An 11,099-nucleotide genomic window follows, 5' to 3' on the forward strand; every position below is an offset into this window, starting at 1 on the left:
TCGTCTGAACGTAAACGTGAGTGAAGCGTCTCACCACTCTCTGGTCGGCTGTCACCTCCTTGGTGTCTCCGTTGAAGAAGGTGACTTTGACCGTCAGCCCGTCTGCTGAAACTTCCTTCTTGGTTCCGTTGTTGAAGACGATGAGTCGATCGCCGCCGGCCAGAACCGTCTCCATCTGGAAAGATCACATCTCCATCAGCGGCTAATAACAACGAACTTACTGCTACTTTTTATAATTATGGAGATGCAGGCAGCAGTAGACCAGCAGCTCCTGTGTACTGAGAGGTTAAATCACTGTTTTTGTGAATGGAGTCTGGTGGAAGTTCAGTTCCCCGTCAGAAAGGGCTGTTTTCATAGAAGCTATACATGTGTGAGCCATATTTAAACGTTTATATCTTCAGTAAGAACACGCTGGGTTTGGGGTTTAAGAGCAACAGTCAGGAAAGTCCTGAAGTATTGAGAGACGGACTAACTGCTGTTGTTTCTGGTCTTTTCATGAGATTTCTAGAGAAGAAAACGCAGCTGATGAAAGAAGACCATTCACGTGTTTCTCACCTTCCCATCAGGATGTGGTAGAACCTCCGGATCTGACTCTGGCTCTTTGTCCTCCTTTTGTTCGTTTGGCAGAGAAACGCTTTTCTACAACGACACGAGGACCCAGAAGAACAAACGATCAGACGGTGACGGTTCAGGTCGACTCCAACGAACTTTATTAGAAGATGAACGTTTCATTGGTGGAGGTTATTTAACGGAGTGTCTCTGAACCGTTTGTCCTCCGATAGAGTTGGTTGTTGACTCCGTGTCTCTTACCGGAGAGTCGTCGTGAGAGAGTTCCTGGTTCGGTGGTTTGTCCTGAATCTTGCTGGAGGGTGTTGACTTCTCATCTGTCCTCCTGACGGGCAACGAGGAAGAAGAGGAGGAGGAGAAGCAGCATGGTGCTGATGGCCTCCTCAGGCTGCTCTTCATCCCAGCTGACAATCAACACAAAACAGACAAAACAAATTAAAAAATCTCAGCTACTTTAAAGGTTAATTAAACTAATTGTGGAGAATAAAATGAGGGACGTAGGATAACAGCAGCATGCAGGGCTCAAGTCCACTAAGTTTTACTTCTTTTACTTCTCTCCACTGCTTTCACCAGCTGGTTGGAGTCAAACTAAATGTCGGCACTATCGGATATATTCAAGGTTTGTAGTCTGAGTAGCATCGACCAATCACATCAGAGCAGGCTTTGGTTGTCTGCAGGTAAACAGTTAGTGTGGAGAACAAAGCAGGCGGAACGTAAACTTAAGAACCCAACGACGACTTAGCTTTTTATTAGCTTAAAACATTAACAGTTAACTGGCTCTAAACCGGCGACTTGTGACACAATCCAGTCGTAGACGTCGTCACTCGACTCCGTTGTTACGTTTCAAGTTGCTAATCTGAATGTAAAGAGGAAGTCTCGTCTCAGGTCCGTTATGTGGACGTCTGCTCACTACACCAGAACCCAAGAGACACTGGACGTCGTCCACAGAGGCAGAGAGAGTAGCCGTCTGATCACTTGTTGACATAAAAATATTGATCATAGCTGCTTTAAAGTCAACCAAACGTGAGTCTCTTTATGTTTCTGGTGGATTAAAGAGCCCGACATTAACAACACTTACTGGATTTAATCCAAGGCAAAAAAAACCTCCGTAACACAGAATATTTCCATCATTTCATCCTCAAAACAAAACTCCATTATGAGGTTAACGGTCTGCAAAAACCTGCAGCTCTAAAACCCGTGTGTGCCGGAACTCTTGTGTCTAACAGCTGATGATTGTTGTGTTTGTGTGTTCCTGTTGAACGTACCTGCAGCTAACTGACTGATCTCTCTGGAGCTCCTCCTGGTGGCTGCAGCAGTGCTGCTCTGTGGAGGACTGATGCTGCTGCTTCTTCCTCTGGAGTCAAGAGGACTCTGGGGAAAAAACACAAAAACACGGAGATTTCCATGTTAAGATGAGGAACATGTTATTTAAAATACAATCAATTTAAGTCCACTCAGTTCTGAGCACAGTAGACTAGACTTACATTAACACCACATTGAATATCACCCGGTAACAAAGAAGATAAACATGCTTACAGCGAATTTCACTCCTTTGGTCACAGACGACACGTTGTTCTCACATATTTTGGGACCGTCTCTCGTTTCTTTGTCCTTCTCTGCGTCGACGGGGTTTTTCTTCCAGGCGCTGAGGCGGAGCTTTTCCAACATACGGATCTTCAATTAAAAAGAGAAAATATATTTAAAAGACTTTAATAAAGAAGAACACACACTAACAGGTGGAGGCAGCTGTAGACCAGAGACTCAAGTGATCTGAGAGGTCAAATCTCCGTTTTTCTCAAAGGAGTCTGGTGCATTTGAAGAGAGCATAGATAACGTCTTTCCCGTCTAATGCCACGATAAAGCGCTGAAAATATTCTAAACATAGCAAAGCTATATGGATAATTACCCACAATCCCACTTTAAAACATCCCAGCTATCCCTTTAAGCTCGCAGGAAGAGAAGACCTTAAACCACGCTGACCACCTCCAGATGTGTTCTGGTGTTCCACATCTACACCTGGCCTCAAAGTGTGTTTCTCATCTTCCAGAGACAGGTGGCAGTTTTAATGCCAGGTGTTAATACCTCATCCTGGAGAGAAGCGTTCTCCTGGCTGAGGGAGTCGATCTGCTGCCGCTGCCGGCTGTGTGAGGAGAACCAGCGACTCTCCTTCTGCCTCAGCTCCTCCTGCAGAGAGATCAGCTGCTGCTTCAACACCTGGCAGGTGAGGACAGGGACGGATTAAAAGGACACTTCCACACATAACGTCCTCTTCACGAGCTGCTTAGCTGCTTCCTATGTGACCAAAGTTTCTAGACCTACAAACAGCAGCACTCGCTTTTATGTTTTATGCAAAAGAAAACTGGTAGAAAATCATATAAAACAAACTTTATTTTGGTGTGAATAGTGAAATTATCATCAAACGGCACTACTGCTTGTGTGAAATTGTAATTTGAACTGATTTAATTTCTCCAATCTCCATCTTAACCTGCAACAACTCTTATTTTTGGCCATAGAAAGAAGAGATGTGGCTAACTTGTTAACAACCAGTTTCATGTTCAGCAGGCGCAGCATCATTTATTTAAACTTTAAACGGAACCATCTTGAGGCCGGTAATTGTCGGCGTGTGGACTCACCTGGATCTCCTCCCGTTCCTTCTTGTCGGGGAAAGATCTGGTGACCGACGCGTGCCTCTCAAACAGTTTGCGCTCCTTCTGCAACTTCCTGTTCTCCTCCTTCTTGTACTCCTCGAACTTGGCCAGCTCCTCCGCTCTCGTCTGCTCAAACTCCAAACGCTCTTTCCTACAAAAAAAAGGCAACAAAGTAGACGTAAAGATATCAGCAGAACGCTCCGTTTGAGAAGGTCAACATGAAGGTGATTTATCACCTGAGGTGTTCCTGGTTTTTCTCGTTCTCCTGTCGGAGTTTGGCGAGAGCAGCGTTCTCCTTCTTAAATCTCTCGATCTCGATCTCCAGCTCCACCAGTCGCTCCCTCAGCTGTCTGGACTGGACCTGCTGGCCTGGAGACGTGGAGAGAGAGAGAGAGAGAGAGAGAGAGAGAGAGAGAGAGAGAGAGAGAGAGAGAGAGAGAGAGAGAGAGAGAGAGAGAGAGAGAGAGATGAAAATGTGCTTCCTGTCTGACTCTAAATAGTGAGAATAAAAATACTGATGCAGGTGTTTGTCTCACCTGTCGTCTCCTCTGACTTTTTGGACTCAGAAGCAACAGAAGCAGGAGGAGGGAGAGGTGCATTCTGGGCCTTTGGCTTCAGCGAGGGGAACAACCTGGTCATGAGCTGAGAGGTGGGAGGAAGATGAGGATCCTCCTCGTCCACCTCCACCACTTTGCTCACCGCCACCTTCCTCGACAGAGTCGGTAAGATCCCACCGGCCGGACTATCTCCTCCACCGTCGTCAGCCGAGCCGACCGCGGCGTCATCCTCCAGGTCGTTCCAGGTGTCGTCGTCGTCGAACACGACTCCACCGCGCCGCTCGTCTCCGTCCTCGATCAGAGTCGACTCGTCGGCGTCACTCTCCACGACATCGTCGACTCGTGCCGCGTCCGACGCCGACTCCCCGCCGCTCTCCTCGTCCTGATACGACCGCTTGTCGTACGGCGGGTTGGACTGAGCGGGAAAGCGAAAAGTGCCGGGAAGCGAAGGCGGTTTGAACGCCACTTCCTGCTCTTCAGAGGTTGAAACAGCGGAGTCCTCGTGCCCGTCCTGTTTATCCTCGATGCTCGCTTTGTTCTGGACTACGTCGTCTCTCGTCTTCACCGCCAACGCTTCGGAGTTGACGGAGCTGATACTGCCGTCGCTGCTGCACCTCTGGCGTGCACCTCTGGGTGGAGACTTGATGGGGGTGGAGGAGAGCCGTCGCGGGTGGAGCCCCCTGTGCTGCTGGTCCATCTGAAGAACCTGCAAGAGCACAGAGCAGCCTTTAACACCACGTCAACAAGTCAGATATATTAGGATGATAGAAACCCACACCATCAGAATATCTTAAATGTGTCTACATTTGTTCTTGCAGCTTTATTTACACTGTTAACTGTTAAAATCTGTCGCTTAATCCTCGTATTGCAACAAAGAATATAGTTGCACCATTAACTTTAGTTGCTAAACGGGGTTAGCAGTCATCCAACCAAGGAGCTAGGTGCTGTATTAACTATTTTATGCCGATATTGGACAACCAACAGTAGAGGGACGACAGGAAATAAGGAAATAAGGACTGGAACAACGTGCAACATAACGACGATGTTTGGCCACCAGGGGGAAGCAGATACGAGCTGCAAACCACACTGACACCAGAGTGTTTGAGAGCTTCTTAACGGAAACAATAGAAACTATAAACTATGCTGATGAGAGCTGCGAGGCCACGAAAACCAGAACGCACATCAAGGAGTAAAACCTGTTCACATAGAAGTAGTCATCGTCAAAATATTGATTATGACCACTTTTAAAAAGAGCATTTGAATGCTTTTCATCAGATCAGATAAAAAGGGTCACATGAAGCCTCAGGATATATTTGGAATGAGCGGAAGAGTAACTGAACTCCCAAATAATCAGAGAAGAAAAAAAGAAATCACCTTCATGACGAAGGAGGAGTTGGAGGAGAAGGACAACTCATCGGCCGCTTGCTCCAGCAGCTCAAACTCTCCGAGCTCCATGGTCTCCAGCTGCCGGTCACAGTCCCACTGCTGGAGCTTCTCCTGGAACGACACCTCAAACGACTCCTGTGGAACGCCGGTTCCTCCTTCCACTCTTGAACCAGAACTGTCAATCACGGCCTTCTCCTCTGGCCCTCTCAACACGCCCACCTGTTTGGTGACAGGGTTCGGCCCGGTGCTCCTGGAGACCTGAGCCGACAGACCCACATTCCTGTTGTTCTGCTCCTTTAGCTTTCTCAGCTGATGTCTTCCCTCTGGGTCACTTTGAATGGACTCTGGTCCTTCCGTGTTCTGTCTCTGATGACTCCCCAAAACCTTCGTCCGTGCTGCTTTGCTCTCAGCTCTGACGTCCTGAGGCGGCGAGCCGAGACCTCTGAGCCGGTTTTCCTTGTTGAGCGTGGCGGTTTTACGCTGGACGGGAAGCCGCTGGACTCTCTGGATGACCGCCGACTCAGAGTTGCTGTGGGAGATCGCTCTGGTCTGGAGTTTTGGTTTGGGGTCCTTCTTCGCCCCCATTTTCGGTAACGAGGCTTTGCGATTGATGGTGAATCTCGAGAGGCCCTCGCCCCGCTTCAGAAAGGCCCTCTTGGGGGCGACCTGCACAGCTTCAGCTCCAGCTCGGCTCTGTTAAACGTGAGGAGACACAATGATTGTAGTGTGAATTTGGTACTTGGTATTGTGTGTTTTCAATGGAACATAGCATAAGATGTAGCATCGCAGCATAGCATAAGTCAGTCTGGACTAAAGCAAATGTATGATTCATAATTACATTTTTAATCATCTACGGCCTGATCATTTACTTATTCCTGATCCTAAGGAGACCTTTGTTTTATTCTCTGACCTGCTGTTGCCGGGCAGACTTCATCCTCTGCTCCTCCACCCTCAGCTGCTCCTCCAACAACTCCTCAAAGGTCTTCTTCTGACCCCCGATACCCGGCTTTATAGGTCTGAGGGAGGAGACGCACACAAGCTTGTCAACAAATACACGATCCAGAGCCAAACTGGCACGTTTCTCTTCCTGAGGATAGTACTAACCTGTCATGGAAGACTTCCTCTTCTTCTCTGCTGCTGTCTTCAGTCAAAGACACACCGTTACTCGGTATTAACGTGTCGTTGTGCTCGTGAAGATGGCTAACATCGACACTCTGTTCCTGATCTTCTCCTCTGGAGCTCCACGTGCCTGGAGGAAACAAACGCTGTTGTAATTTCACCTCGACAGCTGTACTCCAAGTACAAAAACTGCACAAATGCTGTTGTCACCGTGAGGTTTTAAAAAAAAACAAACGTTTTCCTCACCCTCTTCCTCATCGTCCACCTCCTCACAATCTTGACCTCGTGGTAGCCGCTCCTGACTCCGTGCAGGTGAGGGCTCTCGTTCCGGTCGGAGGCCACAGGTGGAGCTCAGTGGGACTCCATGGCGGTGTATGGGGGGGCTGTACGGGGTCTCTCTGGATCCCGACAGCCCTGAAGTCTCTGAAGATAAATGACAGCACAATATAAACACATAAAGAAGCAACAACTAAGTGGATAGAAACACACTCTCCAACCTACATCTTTTATATCTTAAAGAGAAACTAATTATTGTCACATTTGCAGTTAATCTGGTCATTTCTCTCTCTAACCTTGTGTGCAGTGCTGGGATCCATTCATCATTCCCAGCAGCCTTTGCTGCTCCTCCTGGAGGTGAAGCAGCTCCTCCAGCTGATGGGCTTTGAGCTGCTCCTGCATGTGCTGCTGCCATTTCCTCAACTGCACCAACACACAATAATATCTCTCAATTAGCCATGTAGCTAACAGTCCTATCCACAGGGTGTTTCAGGTGGATTAAACACATTTCAACTGAACACTTGGCTTTACATTAACTCGCTGGTCACAGCGTGTACTGAACCTGTGACCTCTCACTAATCCCACCTCAGTGGTTTCTAACATGCTAATGTGTTTGTTGACATACTGACTTGCATGCACACACTTCTGTCACTATTTGAGTCTTTGATCAATAGCCTCAGAGGCAAAATACTAATAATAGCAGGGAGAGGCAAAGAGTGTGTGTGTGTGTGTGTGTGTGTGTGTGTGTGTGAGAGAGAGAGATTGAGTCGGGGGTATTAAGTAAACAGGAAGCAGTGATGTAATCAGCACTGAAGCCCACACAAAGTGTCAGAAATTCACACATTCAGTGGTGAATATGTTGTTGCAGAACTATTTACATTTGGTTTAATAAGATGAGTTGTTAATACATCAAAATGTAGAGTTATATTAGCGTCTGTATGTTCACTGTTACTAAGACCTTCTCCCAGTATCAACAGAATATATCACAATATCTGTTAAAGAATGGACAATCAGCATGGTAAGCATGGTAGTGGGAAAAGCTGTCTATTTCAGCTGGCATGGTCAGGAATTTCAGATATTCTCAAATTAAACAAAACTCACGACATTATTACGGTGACAGGCAATTAATATTTGTCCCAGCCTTGGCAGAACAAATATCTGTAGTGGCCATTTGTCCCAAAAAAATCAAAACCAAACATAAATCAAAAGAGCCACTGATGATGGGTTTGTAGTTTATGCAGCAAAATAGTTTATCGTTCACACAGGATTCTGTGTTTCTCATGATTTATTTAACTAAACAAAAGCAAATGAAAGAAGAGAGAAAACCCAATGGCTGCCTCTCCTGCTCTGGTAAAAAAAAAAAACATAGGCCCACCCCAGTGTATGCTGGTCCTGTACCTGCCTACTCATATATATACGACCAAAAAACTAAGTATACTAAACAACAAAAATAATGAAACTAAATATATAAAAAGCCTAAATAAACAAACAATACTACCTGTGATAATGATAATGTCCTTACCTGTTCTAGCTTCACCATTATGGGCACATCCTGTGAAGCGCTCTCCATTTCATCCAAACTGTGCAGCTCTCCATCTAAAGTCCTCGTAGCCACAGAGGACGGACCGTTCACTGGCCTGTCAGCACCAGCCTTCTCTCCTCCAGGTGACCGGGAGCATCCATCCACGCCGAGGCAGCAGCTGCTGTCCGCCGAGGCCGGCAGAGGAGCGAAGTCGGAGGCGAAGGACTCGTCTGGGGTCTCCAGTGAAGGGGTCCTTACGGTAGAGTTGTGCCGCATGGAGCCAGCCAGGTCCGGACTGAGGATCACCCCGGATCTGGTGCTACTTATTCGCATCCACCGTGCCAAGAAGTCCGGCTGGGAGTACCGGAGTCCGGCTGGAGATGACATGGTGACCGTGCTGTGTCTCAAGCAGCAGGGCTCGCTAATCCTGGAGGATTTAAACGAGACAGATTATGGTGACAGGTTACAGGTTAATCACACCGTGAATAAACACCGTGTACCACACACACGCTCAAGATGATGCCAGGTCCCAGAAAACTATATATAAGTTAGTATTTATTGTATTGGTTTATTTGATAAGGGACAGTGCACATTAATAAAAACATTGCTGTAAATCAGGAGAAGTGCTTTCAGTCAGTCTGCATTTTCTGTACAAGCTGCACTACAATGGAACTCCATCCCAGTGACCATGAGAGAGCTACACACATACAGGTCATTTAAATCTCACTTACAGAAATGGTTAGTTAGTACCCAGCTCTGTCAGCACTAGATTGTAACCGTTTCTCTGTCTGTGTTGAACTTTCCTCGATCTGTCTGTTGTGACCTTTCTGTCTTTCTTTAAATTGCCGGTCGACCGTCAACTACCTGCATCCATGTCTTTTATTGTTGTTTAGCTGTGTGAGTGATTTATGTATTTCACATACTCTGTATTCTTTTATGTTTTGTGCCTCTGACGTGGATGTTTTTTAGTGTCTAAATAACTACAGCATAATACTGTTTTTAGTCCATGTTTTAACATAGTTATTCTCCCTTTTTTTTCATTGTTTGTCCATGCATTGTTATGCGTCAATATTGTTTAACCTTTTAAATTTAATCTGACATTGTTTTTAGGTTTATTGTGTAACATCTGCCTCTTGGAACTACAGATGAAAAATAGCCTTTTGGCTAACTCTGGCACATTTGCAGAAATGTTTTTATTAATGTGCACTGTCCCGTTCAAATAAACCAATAAAATAAAAAAATTTAATAAATGCACCAAGAGGCTATTTTTCATCAGGACAGATGTTACAAAGGTTTACAAAGTAAACCTAAAAACAGAATACAAGTTATGCAATATTGACCCTTTACAAAGTGTGCAGAAACAATGACAGAAGTGAGAATATTAATATAAGTAGTATCATCATTCAGGAGACTCTGGTACTACGTTGTCAAGTACCAACAAGACAAATTCAACACACACAAAGACAATTAAATAAGGGATAACTATGTTAAATAGAAACACGGACTGAAGACAGGATGATGCTGCAATGTTAGACACTAAAAACATCCATGTAACATAAAGCATGCAGAGTATGTTAAATATGTAAGTCAGACACAGCTAGACAACAATAAAAGACATGCATGCAGGTAGATGAGGGTCGACAGACGACAACAGACAGACAGGTGACAACAGACAGACAGGTGATAACAGACAGACAGACAGGTGGCGACAACAGACAGACAGGTGACAACAGACAGACAGGTGACAACAGACAGACAGACAGGTGGCGACAACAGACAGACAGGTGACAACAGACAGACAGACAGGTGGCGACAACAGACAGACAGGTGACAACAAACAGACAGACAGACAGACAGGTGACAACAGACAGACAGATAGATAGACAGGTGGCGACAGACAGACAGGTGACTGAAAGCACTTTTCCTGAGTGGGATAACGCAATCCCCTCTTGCTGCACCTCTTGTGAGCCGGTAACCGGTTTACGCTGGAATAGCATTAGCTAGTTAACTAGCATGTCACGAGACAGCAGCAACAGCGTCGGTTTTAAATTGACTTGTTTTTGTTTGGTTAAGCAACGTAGAACGAAATCACAGCTGTTTTAAAATCATTAACAGAGTGACAACATACACGACACGTATTTATCAATTACGTCATAGTGTGATGATGTCTCACATACGTTGAATTTAATGTTTTAGTGCATTTAAAAGGCTTCTCTGGTGATATTTGCCTTGTTGTTAGCGGGCTACTTGAGATACAAATAAAGTTTTTTTCAACCGGTGTTACACTGTAGTGACGAGGTAAAATACATCAGCGACATTTATAAAAGTGTTAAAAACTTGTTATTTACCTGTAACATCGGTGAAAAGTGGTGTAACTGGAGAGGGAACGTGCGATATGGAAACATAACTGACATAAGTTTCGAAGACTGCCGCCATATCAAAACAAGGCCCGCGAGAGTAACACAAAAAAAACCGGCGACGAGGCAGTTGTTGCATTATGGGTAATGTAGTTTAATCGTATTTTTTCTTTAAAAACGTCTGTACGGTATTTGTTTTGTATGTTTTTTTTTTTCATATAAACTACCATAAAAGTTAAACTATGTATCAAACACACGCGTTTGGAAATATAAAAAATGACACTTGTGTCAAATTACTTTTTGGGAAAAGCTAACTTCGAATTACATCCGGTTTAACGGCTTTGCGCAGACATATTTCACAATAAAAGTCATGGAGAGAATAAAATCTGGCGAACCTTTGAATTTACATTACAAATACATCAAGTCTAAAATTTAAAGCATCTCAAAATTTTGATCAAGAAAGTTGAAATGTTAATATATTTCTACATATTGATTCATCCAGAGTATTTTGTATAATTTCTAACTTTCCATCCAAATTAATCTAGTATTATGGTATATAGTGAAGAAGTGTCTGATCCACTGGTCACACTGGAAACATGGTGGACAGAAGAAGCTGATCGTGTGACAGAGACTCTTCTCTGTAAAACTAAAGACAGATAAACCATCA

The 11,099-nt window shown here is 45.0% G+C and overlaps 1 protein-coding gene across 1 annotated transcript in view; it reads right to left on the reverse strand.

Moving 5' to 3' along the window:
• Nucleotides 1-10,501, reverse strand: part of cpap (centrosome assembly and centriole elongation protein) — a 12,529-nt gene extending 2,028 nt beyond the window's left edge. The window contains exons 1-16 of the mRNA XM_031873964.1: nucleotides 10,424-10,501; nucleotides 8,076-8,502; nucleotides 6,850-6,976; nucleotides 6,524-6,700; nucleotides 6,263-6,407; nucleotides 6,069-6,174; nucleotides 5,147-5,851; nucleotides 3,752-4,478; nucleotides 3,452-3,584; nucleotides 3,201-3,366; nucleotides 2,650-2,781; nucleotides 2,104-2,241; nucleotides 1,833-1,938; nucleotides 811-971; nucleotides 556-639; nucleotides 35-175 (exon numbers count right to left, since the gene is read on the reverse strand). Coding sequence (XP_031729824.1) covers nucleotides 35-175; nucleotides 556-639; nucleotides 811-971; nucleotides 1,833-1,938; nucleotides 2,104-2,241; nucleotides 2,650-2,781; nucleotides 3,201-3,366; nucleotides 3,452-3,584; nucleotides 3,752-4,478; nucleotides 5,147-5,851; nucleotides 6,069-6,174; nucleotides 6,263-6,407; nucleotides 6,524-6,700; nucleotides 6,850-6,976; nucleotides 8,076-8,462 — 3,435 coding nt within the window. The 5' untranslated portion in view covers nucleotides 8,463-8,502; nucleotides 10,424-10,501. The remainder of the gene's footprint in view (nucleotides 1-34; nucleotides 176-555; nucleotides 640-810; nucleotides 972-1,832; nucleotides 1,939-2,103; nucleotides 2,242-2,649; nucleotides 2,782-3,200; nucleotides 3,367-3,451; nucleotides 3,585-3,751; nucleotides 4,479-5,146; nucleotides 5,852-6,068; nucleotides 6,175-6,262; nucleotides 6,408-6,523; nucleotides 6,701-6,849; nucleotides 6,977-8,075; nucleotides 8,503-10,423) is intronic.
• Between the last annotated feature and the right edge of the window lie 598 nt (nucleotides 10,502-11,099).

The sequence above is a fragment of the Anarrhichthys ocellatus genome, unplaced genomic scaffold (genome assembly GCF_004355925.1).
Source record: "Anarrhichthys ocellatus isolate YVR2014 unplaced genomic scaffold, GSC_Weel_1.0 scaffold77, whole genome shotgun sequence".
NCBI classification, from domain to species: Eukaryota; Metazoa; Chordata; class Actinopteri; order Perciformes; family Anarhichadidae; genus Anarrhichthys; species Anarrhichthys ocellatus.